The 20,412-nt window shown below is 57.2% G+C and overlaps 1 protein-coding gene across 4 annotated transcripts in view; it reads right to left on the bottom strand.

The window, feature by feature from the left end:
- Positions 1-20,412, bottom strand: part of KSR2 (kinase suppressor of ras 2) — a 77,940-nt gene that overhangs the window by 45,134 nt on the left and 12,394 nt on the right. For all 4 annotated transcript variants that reach the window (XM_064674613.1, XM_064674615.1, XM_064674614.1 and 1 more), the window contains exons 2-4: positions 13,313-13,494; positions 2,135-2,204; positions 1,453-1,536 (exon numbers count right to left, since the gene is read on the bottom strand). In XM_064674613.1, the coding sequence (XP_064530683.1) occupies positions 1,453-1,536; positions 2,135-2,204; positions 13,313-13,494 (336 nt within the window). The remainder of the gene's footprint in view (positions 1-1,452; positions 1,537-2,134; positions 2,205-13,312; positions 13,495-20,412) is intronic.

Genomic DNA, 20,412 nt, shown 5'->3' with positions numbered 1-20,412 from the left:
CATTTAGGCATCAGCAGACTCCCCAAAGCTCCCCATTCCTCCTTAATTAGGCATGGAAATGCATCCCAGGCTCCCGCTCTGCCACGGCTGCGGAAAGCCATGGGGGAAAAGGTAAGAAAAGGAGGAAGAGATTTATAAAAACAAGGGGGAAGGATGGCGGGGGAAAAAAAAAAAAGGAACGGCAGCTCCAAGTCAATGAGCTGGGTAATGAAAATTCAGGAGCTGTGCGTGTTAGCTTTTATTGCAAAGCTGTTCCTAGAGGGAAAGGCAGGAATTAATTTGGTATTTGAGGCTTGGGGGGTTTGGGGTCTGGTTGTTTGTTTTACCTGCTGGTTCCCCCCTGGTTTCTGGGGGAAGCGGTGCCGGGGTCAGCTACAGCAGAGCTGGAAAACCTAAATACCTGCACTCACCCCGACTTCTTACAGCCAGGGAATGGATTTGTTCCTTTCTGTAGGATTGCAGGGAGCAGGACTGACACAGCCAGAGCCACAGCACTGCTGGGGCAGGCACAGCATCCCTGTTCCTGGCAGGGACCAGGCACAACATCCCTCTTCCCACACGGAGACCAGACAGGGCTTGCAGGCAGCAAAGCCTCCAGTTGCTTGAGATGGGGACTGCAACAGGAATCACCCCTTTAAAACCCCTGGATTTGGTAATACCACTTCCAGAAAGCCACCCCCAGCTGTGGAGTAACCAGGCATTTCTGCTCAGGTTTAAATCCCAATTTCCCAACTCATCAGCTATTGTGGTCACCCCACAGCTCCAGCCAGCTCAGATACCTGCAGACAACGGGCCTTTCCCAGCTCCCCGCCCCAGGAAGGGCAAGCCTGTCTCCAGCAGCAGCTTGCCCAAGAGCTGGTGGCCGTGTGACACTGTCTGAGCTGGGCTCTGCTGGAATTAGAGCAGTGAAGTGGCCCCAGCCTCTCTTTGCCCAGTTCTCTCTGATTTTACAGCCTCTCTCCTTTGCCTCGTGGCTGAATTGGGATTTAGGGTGGGTTGGCTCCTCAGTGCCAGGAAACAGAGACCCCCCAAGAAAAAAGCAGGAGCTGCAGCCCAAGGCTGGGGGCACAACCCCCCTGACACCCCGAGCCAGCCCAGTCCAGTGCATCCACCCCCACCTCCTGCAGATAATTCCACGTGGAACACGTGATGTGGGGAGCTAAAGCCAGGCCAGGGATGGCAGCGAGCAGGGGGCACTGCCAGGATCTGACTCAGAGCTCTGGTGCCAGCAGAGCCGGGCTCTGGTGAGCGGCACCGTCCCCAAGGACCCCCCGACCTCAGCCCTGCTCTGGGCTGGTGTTCACCCCATTCCTTGTCTCATTAAAGCTTCCTGGGAGGATGAGCTGCTTGGCCTCCTCACGCCCAAGTTCCTGCTGGGCTCCACCAGCAGATCCCGAATTTATCCCCTCCCAGGCTCGAGGAGAGACCCAAAGAGCTCCAGCCCCGCCGTACTTGCAGTTTTTGCACTTTAAGCCGAACAACATTCCTTTCCCACAGACAGTGCAGGTCTGAGACATCCAGTACTTGGTGGAAAACCTGCGGAGGGAAACACAGAGAGTGGGAAGGGAGGGATGAAGCCCCACTTATCTCCTGAGCCTTGATTTATCCTGCCCCTGCTGCCCTCAAACACCGCTGTGGGCGCTGAGGAATCTTGCCAGGGATGCCAACCCCCAAACCTGACCCCGCTCTGGTTATGCAGAAGGGCACAACCTGCTCCAAAGTGCTCTGAGCCAGCCAGGATGGGCATTTGCCCACCCCAGACAGCTTTGCCCAGCCCAGGCACCCCCCAAACCCCCTCCTTGCCCTGGGGACCCGTGCCCAGCCCAGCAGCTGCCCCATCAAACAGCAGCACTGAGACCATTTCCAGTGGTTTTCCCTCTTCAGGTGGATGTGGAAGGGCAATAATCCGGAGATGGGGAATTTGCTGGAGGTTGGCAAGGTCATGGATAATACCCAGCTTTTATTGGTAGGGCCTTACCTAACCCAGATCTGGACTGAAAGGGAATTGAACTGGGCTTTTGGGACAGCACAGCACAGCAGGGGAGAGATGGGGAAGAGTCCTGAGCCCCCTGCCCTGGCTCAGAGATGGAAAGGGAGATGTTCCTGCCCCTGGAGCAGGGCAGGGTGGCAGTACCTGTGTTTTATGGAGTTTCCCAGATCCCGCCGGGGGATCTGCGGGGACCAGCGAGGCACTGACAGCGTATCTGCAGGAGAGACAGGGCAAACCATCAGGGCAAACCAGAGCCAGGGCAAACCATCAGGGCAAACCAGAGCCAGGGCAAACCATCAGGGCAAACCAGAGCAGGGCTCAGCTTTCTGGGGAGGGGAGCAAAGGATGCACACCAACAAAAAAAAACCAAATGGGGTTTTCCTGATATTTCCCCTTGGAGACGCTTCCCTTCGGGAAAGAAGAGGCCTCTGGGCTTTGTGTTTGGGTGTGAGGGAAAGGGGGGGGGGGTCTCCTGTCCCCCCATAACCAGTTTGGACCAGGGGGGTGATGCCCCCACGTGCAGGCAGAGCAGGACTGCGAAGCTTTTGGGACCAGGTCGTGATGTCCAAACGGGAAAGGGAAAATAAAGCTGGAACAGCATCTTTTACACTTTCTAATAAGACATCACGTCTGGCAGGGGGGGCTGAGCAAAAAACCCAGTGTCAGGCGGTCAGGAGGAGATTCCACTTGTATTCCAAGAGAAGAACACGGCAAAAAGCAGCCTCGGTGCTCTCCTTCCACGGGAAAAGGAGGGAGGAAGGGTGAGGAAGAAGAGGTGAGTTCATTAGCACTGGAGCAGGACGTTAATTAGCAGCATGGCCGACATCCCCCTTCAGCCTCGCAGGGCACAGTCCCTCCTCTCCCTCCCGGAGAAGAGGCCACGGAGAGGCAGGAATCCGTGCTGGGATTCAAGGGCTGGATTTTCAATAAGGGATTTGAGAGGTTTCCCAGGCCCAGGCCCCAAAGCCCAGCACGAGCAGCACAGCCCGGCCCTTTGCTCCGTGTGCCGGCAAATCCCCGGGCAAACAGGCGCTGGATATTATCCCTGGGAGCCAGAGAGCCACTGTTTGCTCCAATATCCCATTTTAATATAGCAGGCGGAGGGCAGCTCTAATTGCACTCGCCTGCTGAAGGTTACATTTACATCCTGCTTCCTGTGCCAGGGACCAAGTCCTGGGAGCATCCTGAACTCCATCCTCCTCCAGCACCATCCCAAACTGCTTCCCTTCTCCAGCACCGTCCTAAACTGTTCCTTTTCTAACATCCTAAACTGCCTCCTTCTTCAGGATCATCCTAAACTGCCTCCTTCTCCAGCACCATCCTAAACTGCCTCCCTTTTCCAGCACCATCCTAAACTGCCTCCTTCTCCAGCATCATCCTAAACTTTTCCTTTTCCAACATCCTAAACTGCCTCCTTCTTCAGGATCCTAAACTGCCTCCTTCCCCAGCACCATCCTAAACTGCCTCCTTCTCCAGCACCATCCTAAACTGTTCCTTTTCCAACATCCTAAATTGCCTCCTTCTCCAGCATCATCCTAAACTGTTCCTTTTCCAACACCCTAAAGTGCCTCCTTCTTCAGCATTATCCTAAACTGCTGCCCTTTTCCAGCATCATCCTAAACTGCCTCCCTCTCCAGCATCATCCTAAACTGTTCCTTTTCCAACGTCCTAAACTGCCTCCTTCTTCAGGATCCTAAACTGCCTCCTTCTCCAGCACCATCCTAAACTGCCTCCCTTTTCCAGCACTATCCTAAACTGCCTCCCTTTTCCAGCACCATCCTAAACTGCCTCCTTCTCCAGCATCATCCTAAACTTTTTCTTTTCCAACATCCTAAACTGCCTCCTTCTTCAGGATCATCCTAAACTGCTGCCCTTTTCCAGCATCATCCTAAACTGCCTCCTTTTCCAGCATCATCCTAAACTTTTTCTTTTCCAACATCCTAAACTGCCTCCTTCTTCAGGATAATCCTAAAGTGCCTCCTTCTCCAGCACCGTCCTAAACTGTTCCTTTTCCAACATCCTAAACTGCCTCCTTCTTCAGGATCATCCTAAACTGCTGCCCTTTTCCAGCATCATCCTAAACTGCCTCCTTTTCCAGCATCATCCTAAACTGTTCCTTTTCCAACATCCTAAACTGCCTCCTTCTTTAGAATAATCCTAAAGTGCCTCCTTCTTCAGGATTCTAAACTGCCTCCTTCTCCAGCACCATCCTAAACTGTTCCTTTTCCAACACCCTAAAGTGCCTCCTTCTTCAGCATTATCCTAAACTGCCTCCTTTTCCAGCATCATCCTAAACTGTTCCTTTTCCAACATCCCAAACTGCCTCCTTCCCCAGCACCATCCCAAGCTGTCTCCTTCTCCAGCACTTCCCTCCAGCAGCTGCTCCAGCTCCTTCTCTCACTCCGCTGTGTCTGTCCCAGACATTCCACAGGCAAAGCCAGCAATGAAGGTGTCAGATCACAGAATCATGGAATGGGACCTTAAAGCTCATCCAGTCCCACCCCCTGCCATGGGCAGGGACACCTTCCACTATCCCAGGTTGCTCCAAGCCCCGTCCAACCTGGCCTTGGACACTTCCAGGGATCCAGGGGCAGCCACAGCTTCTCTGGGCAACCTGGGCCAGGGCCTCCCCACCCTCACAGCCAGCAATTCCTTCCCAATCTCCCATCTCTCCCTGCCCTCTGGCAGTGGGAAGCCATTCCCTGTGTCCTGTCACTCCCCATGTAAAAGTCATTCTGGCTGACTTTTCAGAGCCCCTTCCAAGCCGATGAGGGGGATTGATTTCCCCACCCCTGCCTCGGCCGTCTCATCCCACGCCGATTTTTTTGACCCGTGGTTCTCCCCAGCCATCGAGACAACCCACCTCCCACTGCCCCAGCGCCTGCGGCCTCCCAGGGCTGGGAAGTTGGTCCCCAAATCCCAGAGGTGACGCTCCAAAGAGTGTCACCACTCCAAAGAGTGTCACCACTCCACTCCCGAGCCCCATCTCTCCCTGAACGTCCCCGTCTCATCAGTAAATCACATTACACAAATGAGTTGTCATCATCCCCCCTTCCAACCCCGGTCCCCGAAGAACTAAACACCCGGGCAGGAACAGCTCCTCTCCCAGAATTAAATTACATCCTCCGCTTTATCAGCCACAATTTATTTTCCACTAAACTTTCAGCTGGCCTCAATTAAATCCTGCCAGCCCGGGGAGGGGGGAGAGGGAACGGAGGCAAAGGCGGCTGCTGAGCCTTTTAATTACTTTCTAAATGTGCTCACTGCAAAAAGGTATTAAAGTGTATCGGGGATTTTGATCTCCGAACACAAATGAGACCTGCGTGATTCGCGGCTAATTACGCTCATTAGAGGCAGCGATACACGTTGGATGGCGGCGTTTAACAATAGACCCGCTGTCTGCAGGAGGGAAAAGCAGCCGAGCGGGGCGGGAGGGCAGGGGAAGGCACCCCAGGGCCGCGGGGAACAGCCCCGAGAGTTTGGGGAGCTGCGGGGTTAATTGGCAATTCCTTCCCCTTTAACCTGTGCACTGAGATTCCCACCCGGAGGAAAAGCTGCTTCTCCCTGCCGGTGTTAAATCGGGGTGATAAGCAGAGGGAAGGTGAGGAATATTCTCACAGAAACCCCCCGGATTGCCACAATTAGAGGTAATTGCGACGAAACCCCCCGCGAGCACGTCTGGCTGCTGCAGGAGGGGGGGCCAGGCTTGGTCGTGAGGACCCCGGGCTGGAGAAACGCCAGACCCGGGGGCAGCGGGATCAGCTGATCCTCGCAAGCTTTGGAGCGTGACAGCGGCTGCCTCTCTCCCTCTCCCCCTTCCTCTCTCCCTCCTCCTCCTCCCCGCACCAGCCACGCCGAGCTGCTCCCGACTATTGATGTCTCCCGACCTGCCCTGCCCGCGTGTCAGTCATTACTTAAACCTTTATCACCGGCAACCTTTCCTGCACGGCTTCAAATTCCAAGCTCTCCTCGCTCTTCCCCTCGCATAATTTGCACACACACCACCCCCCACCCCGCTCTCCTCCTCCGGGACGACACTTAAGGGCCACGAGTGGAATTTCCCAGGGAAGAAGCAGCCCAGGGCGAGCCCCCATCCCTTTCCTGCCTCCCCAGCACCCGGAGGGGCTCCCAAAAGCCAAACCCCGCTCCCCGATGTCGCAGCCCACGCACATCCAGCACATCAGGGCGGCGCAGCCCCCGGTGCCGGGCGGTGCCACCCCAAAACCGCCCCAAAACCACCCCAAAAATCTCCGCGGCGCCTTCGCCGCGGCGGCAAAGGTCACAGCTCCGGCACAGCTTATCCCTGAGTCAACAGCCGGAGCTTGATGGGATCAGATGTGCCGGGAGGGGAGCGGGGAAGGGGGGAAGCCGAGCGGGCAGAGGGTGACAGCCACCTCCGGCGCGGCTCTGACAGGCGAGGCGGGAGCAGAGCCCTGCCAGCCGCCTCCCCGGCGGTGACAGGCAGCTGTGACAGCCACCGCCGCTCCCTGAGTGGCACCCGCGCCCCTCGGAGGTGACGGGCACCGCGGCCCTCCGTGCCCCTGCTGCCCTGATGGTTCCCGTCACTCCCCGGCTGCCAGCTGGGATGCCCGGGCATCTCCCGCATGGAGAGGAGCAGCTGGAGCTTCCCTGCCTCGTTATTTTGGGTTGCCGCCCTCCCCGGGGGCAGAGCAGGAGGGCAGCGATGCTCTCAGAGAGCAAACACCCTCACCAAGGAGCCCGGGAGCGTCCTCCGGAGGTGGCCCCACAGCGATGGGGACTGTGTTTGGTCACAGTTTTCCCCCCTTCTCCATCTCCTGGCACCTTTCTGGGCGCCCAGGGAAGTGGTGGGAGCACGCTCTCCATCATGGAGACAGCCTGACAAACAAACCCTCCTCCTCCTCCTGCAGCAAAGGGCGGCAGGAGACGTTCCCACTGTGAATGGGACGGATGGAATCCATGGAAGTGAACTCGGAAAGCACCCCGGGCTGAATCACTGCAAGGCCAGGGAATGGCCAGGAGACTTTGCACTTGTCTGGAGACGTCCTACAGACCTGTGTCTACCCCAGGCTGCCACCAAAAATCTCCCAGTGCCAGCCCCAGGGTGGCTGAGTCCCACAGAGAGATGATGGGGAGGCACCAGGGTGTCTCCTCCCAGGAAAGTTCAACATCAGAAGAGATCCAGTATCGGGAGCATTTCCACCCCCACAGCCCCGGGCAGAAATCACAGTCCTGAGCCAAAGCACAGCATCAGAACCCTGGAAAAGTTTGGGTGGGAAGGGACCTTAAAGCTCATCCAGTGCCACCCCCACCATGGCCAGGGACACCTTCCCCTAGCCCAGGTTGCTCCAAGCCCTGTCCAACCTGGCCTTGGACACTCCCAGGATGGGGCAGCTTCTCCAGGCAAGCTGTGCCTGTTGCAGATGCTGTTCCCACATTTCACCACCACCCTGATGGTGGTGGGGGGCCAAGGGAGGTCCCCACCAGGGAGATGCTCTGCAGCAAAGGGTTCAAAGCCCCTCCCTGGGGCACCTTGGTCCTTGCTCACGCTGGTTTTAGGGCCAAAACACGATGGGAGAGATCCCTGAACAGCTCAGCTGGAGCAACACTCAGAGCAGCAGCTCCAGCAGCTTTCCCTGCCCGGGATATAAAATCCAGGCGGGATTCAAGCCCCAAAGGGAGTCACCCGTTCCCTCCATCAGTGCACGTGGCAAACACTGCACCAAATTTGGTCCGGTGGGAGGTGCTCCTGTCTATGCAGGGGTTGGAATGAGATGGTCTTCAAGGTCCCTTCCAACCCAAACCACTCTGGGCCGCTGTGGATCACAGCCAGGCCCAAACCCGGGGGCTGTGGGTGGAAAGATGATCCAGTGGGACGGAACAAAACCTCGGCTGTAGCCGAGGGGATCATCCTCAGTAGGCAAAGAGGGCAGAGCTGTTCTCAGAGTGTCTCTCTGGGAAGAAAAGAGTCTCTCCCTAATCCCAGCAGCTCCTCTTTGCAGCGTGACAATCCTGTTTGTGCAGCTGGAACGTCGTGTTCAGCTGCTCCACTGCCTTGGAGCCTCGCAGTGGGATTTCCCCCCTCCCCGTTCTCAGCCTTGCAGGCTCAATTAGGCTCACCCAGGCTGGGTTCTGTGGCTCCACACAGCATTGCCGGGGTAGGAAAACCTCTGGAGCCTCGCTGCTGGCTGGAAAAGCCCCCGTGGTGAGGCAGCCAGATGTGGCCAGATGTGGGAGCTCCCAGCTGGGCTGCCAGCACACCTCTGGAGTGCTCCTGGCTTGGCCTGGCAGCAGGGGAGGTTCAGGGAGGAGGAAACCACTGATGGGCACTAAGAAGTGTTGGGAATGAGGGTGGTTTGAGCCAGGACGGTGTTAAGGGGAATTCTCTTCCCACACTGGGATGGGATGCCTGCAGAGCAGGACCATGGGCTGAGTGGCACCCACTGCTGCTCCTGTGCCCCACGGCACCTTCAGTGCTCTGGGGTCCTGCCTGGTCCTTCCCAGCACAAAGGCTGCATTTAGGGCTCCTGGACTCCCACCTGGACCCACTGGACATTACCCTGACTCCCTCTCCACCAGCCACACCCACCTGAGGTGACCCTGAGGGGGCTGAGGGGGCTCCAAGAGCTCTGGTGGCATCCCAGCCCTCGCTGCTGGCTTGGCCATCCCTGGTCACCCACCCAGGGCCCCGGTGGGCACAGCCAGGCTGCTCCCCAGGGCAGGGGGTTGGCACCACAACCTGCAAATCCTTTGGCCACAGAGCCAAGAGGAAGAGCCAGGAGCAGGACTGAGGAGAAGGGACCACCAGGGACAGCACCAAGGGCACGGGATGGAGCTGATGGGCAGGGCTGGAGCTGGGCATCACCTCAGACCACATCAAACCAGCAGGGACTGGCTCTGCAGGGACAAACAGAGGCTTGGAGGGGTCACTGCCCATGACTCCACATCCAGGGGGTGTTCCATGGCTCTTGCCTGGCTCCCAGGACGTGAAGAGCCTTTGTGCTGCAGGAGGGTCACGGAGAGACCTCCTCAGGCTTCATCCTGGGGACAAGGGGTGGGTTGGTCCCTCCTGGTGCACAGAAAGGCTTGGGTTGGGCTGGCTGCTCCTTTCCTGGCTTGGAAGGGCAGCAAGGAGGACATTCCCTGCTCGGCCCCGTGCCCAGCTGCTCGTTTTTCCCAGCAAAGTCACTCACAGCCTTGGTTTGGCCCTTCCCTTCCACCCACTTTTGTTTTACGGGGTCCAGGGTGGGAATGTCAGTGTTGGCCTGTCCTGGAGGACTCCAAGCAGGTGACCTGAGCTGGGTGCACGTGGTGACAGGGCTCTGGCAATGCCAGTCCCCCCCAGGACCACCAGACAATGGACCTGCTGGTCCTGAGCCTTTACAATTAAAAGAAGGTCCAACCTGATTTCTGGGTGCTTAAGCCAAGACATGGGACCTCTGAGATCATCAAGTCCAACCCTTGATCCAACCCTGCTGTGGTTCCCAGCCCATGGCACTGATGCCACATCCAGTCTGTCCTTAAACACCTCCAGGGATGGAGAATCCACCCCTTCCCTGGGCAGCCCATTCCAATGGCTGAGCACCCTCTCTGCAAAGAAATTCTTCCTAATGTCCAACCTAACCCTCCCCTGGCACAGGTCAAGACCCAGCCCTCTTCTCTGCATCTGTTGGGATGGAGCAGCACAGGGGCTCCCAAATGGGGGGGCACTGCCCAGCTCCCCCTTTTCCTGCTGGCTGTCAAGGACCAGGCACCCACCAGCTGGAGGGGGCCCCAGATTCCCCCTCCTGCCAGTGTTGGCTGAAATAAAAGCAGCAGAGTCGTGCCCGGGGGTGAAGGTTCAGTGGGAGGTGTCCCTGCCCGTGGCAGTGGCTCAGAACTAAATGGTCATTACAGTTCCTTCCAGCCCAAACCATTCCATGATTCCATGAAACCCTGGGCTAGTGGAAGGTGTCCCTGCCCATGGCAGTAAGATCAGCTTTAAGATCCCTTCCAGCCCAAACCATTCCATGATTCCTTCCCACAAACAAACGTGCTCCTGCCTGGCAGAACTCCCACACAGATGCTGATCCTGTGGGATGCTGATATCTCTGGGAATAACATCTGAGGCAGGCAGTTGGATATCTCTGGGAATAACATCTGAGGCAGGCAGTTGGATACCTCTGGGAATAACATCTGCCTGCAGAGCTCCTGCCAGGTCCCACCATCCCCAAAAGGCAGAGGAAGGGGAGGAAGAGGATGGTGGGAAGGGCTTGGTGGTTCCTCAGCGATCCCAAAGAGCAGCTGAGGGGAAGGAAAGGGGGGAAGGAAGAAAGGAAAGGGGAGAAGGAAGAAGGGAAGCAAAGGAGGAACAGAAGGAGGAAATGAGAAAAAGAAGGAGGGAAGGAAAGGAGGGAAGAAAAGGAGCAAGGAAAGAAGGAAGGAGGGAAGGAGGTGAGGGAAGGAGGGAGGGAAGGAGGGAAGGAAAGGAGGGGAGAAAAGGAGAAAGGAAAGAAGGAAGGAGAGAAGGAAGGAAAGTGGAGGAGAGAAGGAGGTAAGGAAAGAAGGGAGGAAGGGAGGGAGGAAGGAAGGAATGAAGGAGGGAAGGAAGGAAAGGAGGGAGGGAAGGAGAGAGGAAGGGAAAGAGGAAGGGAGGAAGGGAGGGAGGAGGGAAGGAAGGAAAGCAGGGGAGGGAAGGAGGTAAGGAAAGAAGGGATGGGGGAGGGAGGGAGGAAGGAAGAAAGGAAGGAAGGAAGGAAAATGGGGGAGAAAGGAAGAAGAAGAAAGGAGGGGGAAGGAAACAGGGACAAGGAAAAGGGGAAAAGGAAAAGGAGGAATTGGAAAAGGGGGGAAGGAAGGAAGGAAGGAAAGGGAGGGGAAGGAGCTGCCCCATCCCACTGGCCACCCACAACCTGCAAACTGGTGCTCAGGGGGGCCAGTGGAGCCTTCCCAGTGCTGCTTCCCACCCTGGTGAGAAGGACAGAGAGGAGGAAAAGCTGCAGGTTCCAGGGGGCTGGATGGGCAGGGAGGGGGGTTGAATGCAAAGCCCTCCCTCAGCCAAGAGCTGAGCAGGGAGAGCAGCTGGGAGAGCCCAAAACGAGCCAGAGAGGCCACACTTTGGGAAAGCAAACAGGGGAAAAATCCAGGGAGGGAAAGGTGACAGAAACCCAGCCTGGCTACGGAGCTGGAGGAAGTTCTGAGCTGGGGAGCAAGAGGCAGGGGGACCTCGCCCTCTCCTCGGAGCACTTGGCTTGAAGTGGCTCCCAGCAGCTGCCACGTGTTCTCTGGGAGGTTTTGTTTGGAGCAGGAGCCACAGCTGGCTTGTAAAACCTTCAATCCCTGTGGGATGCACTGAGGCACAGGATGGAGAGCGGGAAGTGAGGGTCAGGCTGTCTGTCCCTGTCTGTCCCTGAGCAGCAGCAACGCCCCGGGCAAGATCCTGGAGCCAACCCCACCCTCTGATCCCATCACAGCATCTCCTGGAAGAGCAGGAACCATCCCAGGAGCCAATCCCACCTTCTGATCCCATCACAGCATCTCCTGGAAGAGCAGGAACCATCCCAGGAGCCAACCCCACCCTCTGATCCCATCACAGCATCTCCTGGAAGAGCAGGAACCATCCCAGGAGCCAACCCCACCCTCTGATCCCATCACAGCATCTCCTGGAAGAGCAGGAACCATCCCAGGAGCCAACCCCACCCTCTGATCCCGTCACAGCATCTCCTGGAAGAGCAGGAACCATCCCAGGAGCCAACCCCACCCTCTGATCCCGTCACAGCATCTCCTGGAAGAGCAGGAGCCATCCCAGCAGCCTCAGGGGGTTGGGATCAGGGTTGGGATGGAGCTCTGTGGGGTTTGCACCGGGGCTGGCTTATCCCAAACCTCTGCCTGGGCTCCAAACCCAGCGAGCAGGAGAGGCTGGAACCGCCTTGCCCGAAGGGAAAACCAACAGCTGGCTTTCCAAAGAAACCCTTGGAAAAGCCCCTTTTGGGTCCCTTTGCCAAGGGACAACAACCCCCCCGCGTTGCTGTGGCAGGGGAGTGCCTCTGCTTGCACCAATCAATATTCAACGTGGCTTGTGCAGGTAAAACCCACAAATAATCAGGTAAAATGTTCCTTCCAAGACTAAGTCACTGCACTGGGGCCAAGGAAGGCACAGTGAACAATGAACTGCCAGTGTGCAAAAACAGTGTCAGAAATGGAATCCAGAGGTTTGGGCACAACAAACTCACCAATTCTAAGCTCACCACAGAGTTCATGTTCAGAAGGATAATCTAGTTTTGTTTTTTTTTTCAAAAATAAGGTATCTTAGAACCATTCTAAGGAACAGGAAGCTTTGTCTGTACTTAGTTTCTGTTTTACTGATCCTGTTACTGGTTAAAAAGAAACTGCTGGTGCAGGTTTTTCCATAAAAACAAGAGGAGCTGTTCATGCAAAGGTGTTCCCAGGAAAACAAGAGTGTCCCCTGCCAGGTCCCACCGTCCCCAAAGGCAGAGGAAGGGGAGGAAGAGGATGGTGGGAAGGGCTTGGAGGTTCCTCAGCGATCCCAAAGAGCAGCTGAGGGGAAGGAAAGGGGGGAAGGAAGAAAGGAAAGGGGAGAAGGAAGGAGGGAAAGAGGGAAGGAAAGGAGGGAAGGGGAAAAGGAAGAAGGGAAGCAAAGGAGGAACAGAAGGAGGGAATGAGAAAAGGAAGGAGGGAAGGAAAGGAGGGAAGAAAAGGAGCAAGGAAAGAAGGAAGGAGGGAAGAAAGGAAAGCAGGGGAGGGAAGGAAGTAGGGAAAGAAGGGAGGAAGGGAGGGAGGAAGGAAGGAAGGAAGGGAAGGGAAGGAAGGAAGGATGAAAGGAAGGAAGGAAGGAAGGGAAAGAAGAAAGGGAAGGAAAGGAGAGAGGGAAGGAGAGAGGAAGGAAAGGAGAGAGGGAAGGAGAGAGGAAGGGAAGGAGAAAGAGAGGATGGGAAGGAAGGAAGGAAGGAACGGAAGGGAAGGAAGGAAGGGAAAGAAGAAAGGGAAGGAAAGGAGAGAGGGAAGGAGAGAGGAAGGGAAGGAGGAAGAGAGGGTGGGAAGGAAGGATGGAAGGAAGGAAGGAAGGAAGGAAGGAAGGAAGGAAAGCAGGGAGGAAAGGAGGTAAGGAAAGAAGGGAGGGGGGAGGGAGGGAGGAAGGAAGGAAGGAAAGTGAGGGAGAAAGGGAGAGGAATAAAGGAGGGGGAAGGAAACAGGGGGAAGGAGAGGGGGAAAAGAAAAAGAAGGAAGAGGAAAAGGGGGGAAGGAAGGAAGGAAGGAACGGGAGGGAAAGGAGGGTCTCCTTGGGTCTCCTTGGCCCCAACCACCCCCCCCAAAGTGGCAGAGGGGCCCGAGGGGGACACTCACTGGCTGAGAAGGTGGCTTCGGTGTGCACGGGAGGGGTGGAGGGCAGGAAGGGCGGGTAGCCCACGAAGAAGGAGCGCAGGGAGCGCTCGGCCAGGAGGGGGGAGCGCTGGGCAGGGATGTTCTCACAGCTCCCCACGCTGTTGTGGATCTTGAGGTTCAGGGGCTTGTTCTTCTTCTTGACTCTGGGGGGAAAAAGGAGAGAAAAGTGAATTGGGAGGGGTGTGGGTGAGGGTGGCACCTGTAGGATGGGGCAGTTCCTGAGCCTGGGAGAATTAAAGCCGTTTCCCTACGAGGACTTCCACACCCTCTCCGCCACCAAAACAAAGGGAATTCTCATTAAGGAACACTCCAGAGCTTTTCCTCTTGCAAACCCTGGCTGTAAAGGGTCTGTTGGCCCAAAAGCCCATCACCCCCAGCCTCGCTGACCTTATCACATCCCCTAAATCCTCTACATTTAATGTCACCTACATTTAGTGCCACCCACATCCATGTTGGGGCCCAAGCAGGAGAACTGAGTCCAAGGAAGGACTGGGGTGCAGAGGGGCATGGGAGCAGCCCCTGTGGAATCCCAGGAAGCAGGACAGTGGTGTGGACAAGGCTGAGCACCAGAGATGTTCCATCAGCCCAGTTTTCCACCTGCCTTGTGCTGTGACAAGGACCAGCCCCCCCAGATGGGCCCAGAGGGGTCGGGGTGTGGGTTCCTGGCACTGCAGAGCCCCCCTGGCTCAGCCCCTCCTATCCTAGTGGTGCAGGGAGGAGATCCCAAAACAGCCCCTGGGAAAGGCGGCTCAGCCCCTCTGGAGATGTGCAGGATTTGGGGCTGAGATCCTTGGAGCACAGTCATGGTCACCAGGGACTCCTGGAATACAATATTCCATATGTACTCCATGAAATACTCCACACATTCCCAGCTGGAGCACTGTGTCCAGCCCTGGGAACAGCACAGGGAGGACGTGGAGCTGCTGGAGAGAGTCCAGAGGAGGCCCCGGAGATGCTGCCAGGGCTGGAGCCCCTCTGCTCTGGAGCCAGGCTGGGAGAGCTGGGGGGGTTCCCCTGGAGAAGAGAAGGCTCCAGGGAGAGCTGAGAGCCCCTTGCAGGGTCTGAAGGGGCTCCAGGAGAGCTGGAGAGGGACTGGGGACAAGGGATGGAGGGACAGGACACAGGGAATGGCTTCCCACTGCCAGAAGGGAAGGAATCCTTCCCTGTGAGGGTGGGGAGGCCCTGGCAGAGGTTGCCCAGAGAAGCTGTGGCTGCCCCTGGATCCCTGGAAATGTCCAAGGCCAGGCTGGAACAACCTGGGCTGGCAGGAGGTGTCCCTGCCCACATCCCTGCCCACATCCCTGCCCACATCCCTGCCCACATCCCTGCCTTCTTCATGTCCAACAGCTGCTCTCCTGCCCATGGATCCACAGGCACCTGCTCCATGTCTCCAGCACCTCGGAGCAGAGATGCCCCCGAGCCCAGACCCTCATTCCCATCCCAGGGTGAGCCATCCTTTCCCAGAGCTCTGGCCCTGGGCTGCCAGCAGTGCCCAGGGGCATCTGGCCCTGCCAGGCCATGGGAAATGGTCACTTAAAGCAGGAGAAAATTAAACTGTCCTTTAATAAGTTAATGATTTCCTCACACAGGAAAAGCTGCTGCCGTGTTCGGGGTGGCTGGAACGGCGGCTCTGGGTGTGCTGGGCTCGGGATGGGGGGGATGATTCCCTCCAGGCTGCTCCCACTGCACATTCCTCCTGGCTTGGAACCCCCGGGGTCCAACACATCAGCAGCCCCCCAGCTGGTGTTCATGGAATCATGGAATGGTTTGGGCTGGAAGGGACCTTAATGATCTTATTCCACCCCCTGCCCTGGGCAGGGACAGCTTCCACTAGTCCAGGTTGCTCCAAGCTGGCCTTGGACACTTGCAGGGATGGGGCATCCTGTGGGAAATCCATTCCAGCCCCTCCCCACCCTGACAGGGAGGAATTTCCTCCTAATAGCTCATCTAAACCAGCCCATGGAATCATGGAATTGTTTGGGAGCTTAAAGATGATCTCATTCCACCCCCTGCCATGGGCAGGGACACCTTCCACCAGCCCAGGTTGCTCCAAGCCCCGTCCAACCTGGCCTTGGACACTTCCAGGGATCCAGGGGCAGCCACAGCTTCTCTGGGCAACCTGGGCCAGGGCCTCCCCACCCTCACAGCCAACAATTCCTTCCCAATCTCCCATCTCTCCCTGCCCTCTGGCAGTGGGAAGCCATTCCCTGTGTCCTGTCCCTCCATCCCTTGTCCCCAGTCCCTCTCCAGCTCTCCTGGAGCCCCTTTAGGCCCTGCAAGGGGCTCTCAGCTCTCCCTGGAGCCTTCCCTTCTCCATGTTTATACCCCCCCTTTATGACCCCCTGCACTCCATGGTTCCTGCAGGACCCCCTGGCACAGCAGCCCCTGTTCTGAGCATCCAACTCCTTCCCAACATCCCATCCACCCCCCCTGGTGCTCCCAAAGCCAGATCATCCCCTCCACCCCCCCCTCAGTGCTCCAACTCCAACATCTCCCCCAAACCCCTGGAGCAGCTCCCAGTGCTCTTCCCAAAGCTCTTCCCCATCAACCACCCATCCCATTTCTGTTTGTTTTCCCCCCATAAATCAGTTCCAGACGGAATCTTTACTGTGGGAGCATCATTTCCTCACCAAGCAGGGCTGGTGACAGCTCTCATTAGGAGGAAGGATGAGGGATTTTGGACAGGGAGATGAGTTTTTTTTTCCTCTCTCTGTTTTTTCAGGGGCAGGAAAAAAAAAATTAATTAATAAATCCACACAAACACCCAGAGCCAACGGGGTGAGCTGCCTGTCTCACCCTGGGCTTGACTCCTTATCCCAAAAAAAGGGGGAGCAGGGAATCCTGAGAGCTGGATGAATCCCAGAGAGGAGCAGGATGAGCATCCTCACCTGTGGAAAACCTGAGGATCCTTGCTACGAGCAGGGGGTTTGGGGGGACTCAGGGAATTTGGGGGCTTTTGGGGGGGATTAAGGCGGTTCAGGGGGAATTCGGGGGGGGGTTGAAGAGGTTTGGGGGGCAATAAGGGGTTTGAGGGAGATTTGAGGGGGGTTGGGGATCCCCAGGGGGGATTTGGGGAGGTTTTGAGGGCACTCAGGTGGGGGGTTGGGGATCCCCAGGGGGGATTTGGGGAGGTTTTGGGGCACTCAGGTGGGGGGTTGGAGATCCCCAGGGGGGAGTTGGGGGGCCCAAAGGCTTTTTAGGGTGGATTTTGGGGAGATTAAAGGGGTTTGGGGGGTTTTGGGGAGTGAGTTAGGGGGGACTGAAGGGGATGTGGGGGAATTAAGGGCATTTGTAAGCATTTGGTTGGGATCTTGGGGGGGATTAAGGGGGTTTTGGGGTGTTCAGGGGAGGTTTGGGGGTCCCCAGAGGGGGGGTTGAGAGGGATTTGGCACTAAGGGAATTTGAGGGGAGTGTCTGGGAGGGGAGTAAGTGGATGGGGGGGGGATTTGGGGAGGTTTTGAGGGGGGCCCTGGGGGGGCTTTGGGTGTCACTGATGGAGGAGCCAAGGGGCCACTCAGACGGTGGAGATCCTTCGCAGCCCCCCGGAAGGACCATTTCCCTGCAGGCACAGCCGGACATCCCCCAGAACGAGCCTCCCTCCACCCCCGGGGCGCTGTGAGGGACCAGGAGGGGGGAGAGGGGAGTGGGTTTGTACCAGATCGGTTTTATTTCGGCTTTAAAGGGTTTGGGGGGAGTAAATAGAACCACACACAATCCACCTCTGGGCTTAAAGCCCCCAAAATCTAAGAGACACCCTGGGGGGTCACCACAGCGTCCCCCGGGGACGGCAGGGAAAGGACAAGGGCTCCTCTCTGCCGGGTTTGGAGCGGATCCTTAAAACATCCCAACTGGTTGGGGTTTTTTTTTGCCACTCTGGGAGCCTCGGGACCCCTTTCCACGGCTGTCCCAGCCCCATCCCTGCTGCAGGAGGCTGCAAAGCCGGGTATTCCCCAGGATTCCCCGAGCGGGATGGGGCTGGGAACAGCGTCCAGCCCCACAAACCTTTCCTAAAATCCCTGGTTTTCAGCCCTTCCCTCACCAGGATCTGCTCCTAAACCAGCTCCCCGCACCTTCCAACCACTCCCAAACCCTCTGCATAGCCAAAAAATCCTCGTTTTCCACCTTTATCCCACCCATCTCCCGGCGGGAACAGCGAACACCTCTCCACCAACCCACCCCCCCCCCCTCCCCCCCCGAGCAGAACATTCCAGGGCTAATTCCTGCCACAGGAAAAAACCTGAACATCCCAACTCTTTGGGGTTTTTTTTTTGCCACTCTGGGAGCCTCGGGACACTTTTCCATGGTTTTTCCAGCCCCATCCCTGCTGCAGGAGGCTGCAAAGCCGGGTATTCCCAGGATTCCCCGAGCGGGATGGGGCTGGGAACAGCATCCAGCCCCACAAACCTTTCCTAAAATCCCCGGTTCTCAGCCCTTCCCCTCACCCAGGATCTGCTCCTAAACAGTTCCCGCGCACCTTTCCACCATTCCCAAACCCTCTGCATAGCCAAAAAATCCTCGTTTTCCACCTTTATCCCACCCATCTCCCGGCGGGAACAGCGAACACCCCCCACCGAGCCCCCCCCAGAGCAGAACATTCCAGGGCTAATTCCTGCCACAGGACAAACCTGAACATCCCAACTCTTTGGGGGTTATTTGCCACTCTGGGAGCCTCGGGACGCCTTTCCACAGCTGTCCCAGCCCCATCCCTGCTGCAGGAGGCTGCAAAGCTGCGTATTCCCGGGATTCCCAAGCGGGGATGGGGCTGGGCACAGTGTCCAGCCCCACAAACCTTTCCTAAAATCCCCGGTTTTCAGCCCTTCCCTCACCAGGATCTGCTCCTAAACCAGCTCCCCGCACCTTCCACAGCCAAAAAAATCCTCGTTTTCCCCCCTTTATCTCCACCCATCTCTCGGCGGGAACAGTGAACACCCCCCAACGAGTCCAGAACATTCCAGGGCTAATTCCTGCCACGCTCGGGGACAAATCGGTGCCACCTGAACGCCACCTCTGCGGGCCGTCATTTCGTCGCGAGGATTTGCTAAATAGATGATGATGGGTTTGAAAAAAAAAAAAAAAAAAAGGAAGGGAAAGAAAACAAACGAAACAAAAAAAGCCTCAGCGAGTTTGAATCGCTTCATGCAAATCCCTTTAGGTGTCATTCCAGCCTGAATGGCTCATTCCCGGCTGTTCCCTGGGATCAGTCAAAACGTTTATCACCGGGGAAAAAAAATAAAATAGAGGGTTTCGAGGAGGCGGTGAAAAAACAGGAGCAGACAGCGGGACAAAGGGCTCGTCACTCCTTTCAGCCCCGGAGAGGCTCCGCGGGCCGGGGAGAGGGGTGGGAAGCGAGGATCGGCAGGGATGGAGGGCTGGGATACCCCCGGGATGCTGGGGGGGCTCCCGGCAGGAAGGTGGGAAGCGAGGATTGGCGGGGATGGAGCGCTGGGATACCCAGGGATGCTGGGGGGGCTCCCGGCAGGAAGGTGGGAAGCGAGGATTGGCAGGGATGGAGGGCTGGGATACCCCCGGGATGCTGGGGGGGCTCCCGGCAGGAAGGTGGGAAGCGAGGATTGGCGGGGATGGAGGGCTGGGATACCCCGGGATGCTGGGGGGGCTCCCGGCGGGAAGGTGGGAAGCGAGGATTGGCAGGGATGGAGCGCTGGGATACCCCGGGATGCTGGGGGGTCTCCCGGCGGGAAGGTGGGAAGCGAGGATCGGCAGGGATGGAGCGCTGGAATACCCCGGGGTGCTGGGGGGGCTCCCGGCGGGAAGGGGCCCGCTGAGGACGCGCCAGGTTTTGGGTGGGATGTGCCCGGGTGGATCCCGGCGGGAAGAGCGGGATGCGCTGGGAAAGGAAAGCGCGTTCCCGGCGGGAATGTGAGGAGGGACGCGGGGGGATCTGCGCGTTGCAGGGAGGGGAGGTTCAATGGGAATGCTCCTGGTTTATCCCAAAGGGCATCCCAAAAGGGGACACTCCCCCCCAGCCCCCTGCACTCCCCGCCCGGCTCTTCAAAAAAGGCGAAAATGGGGTAAATAACTCTTTTCCCCGCAGGTATTTGCTGTCGCTCCCGCTCTTATTGCCATTAAAAAAAATTAAAAGAGGTTTAATTCACATTTACATTCAAATTAAAGGAGGTTTAGGTTTAAAATGTAGCCAAAAAGAGGGGAGCTGACCCTGCAGCTGAGCGAGCCGGGCTATGTTTTATTCACCACACGCTCCAATTTCTCTTAAAGGAAGGGAAATGGAGTGAAAAAGGGGGGGAAAAAATCCTCTCCTCGGTATTTGAGCTGCAAAGGATTAAAGCTCCTGCCTGGCCTGGAGCACAGGGGCCCCGGCCAGGATTGAGCCCAGCAGATTGATGGCTTTTTGACTGACTTAATTGCCCAATATTCTGCATTAAATCACAGCAAGGAGCAGGTGAAGCTTCCCCTGGGCCTCAGGAGCTCACCCACAACCAGCAGCAGCTCCAGCCCCAGCCACCAGTGCCTGTGAGCAGGGGCAAAAAAAGGAGCAAACCCCTCCAGTTTACTCTGGGAATTTTGAAGGCAAGAATCAGGGGATGGTTTGGGTTGGAAGGGACTTTAAAGAGGAGCTTATTCCACCCCCTGCCCTGGGCAGGGACACCTTCCACCAGCCCAGGGTGCTCCAAGCTGGCCTTGGACAGTTGCAGGGATGGGGCATCCTGTGGGAAATCCATTCCAGCCCCCTCCCCACCCTGACAGGGAGGAATTTCTTCCTAATAGTTCATCTAAACCAGCCCATGGAATCATGGAATGGTTTGGGAGCTTAAAGATGATCTTATTCCACCCCCTGCCCTGGGCAGGGACAGCTTCCACCAGCCCAGGTTGCTCCAAGCCCCGTCCAACCTGGCCTTGGACACCTCCAGGGATGGGGCATCCTCTGGGAAATCCATTCCAGGGCCTCCCCCACCCTCCCAGCCAGGAATTCTTTCCCAATCTCCCATCTCTCCCTGCCCTCTGGCAGTGGGAAGCCATTCCCTGTGTCCTGTCCCTCCATCCCTTATCCCAAGTCCCTCTCCAGAAGAAGAGCTCTCAGCTCT

Source organism: Pseudopipra pipra, chromosome 18, assembly GCF_036250125.1.
Source record: "Pseudopipra pipra isolate bDixPip1 chromosome 18, bDixPip1.hap1, whole genome shotgun sequence".
Taxonomy (NCBI): Eukaryota; Metazoa; Chordata; class Aves; order Passeriformes; family Pipridae; genus Pseudopipra; species Pseudopipra pipra.
The sequence above is the reverse complement of the archived record's forward strand: the minus strand, read 5'-3'. Positions and strand labels throughout refer to the sequence as shown.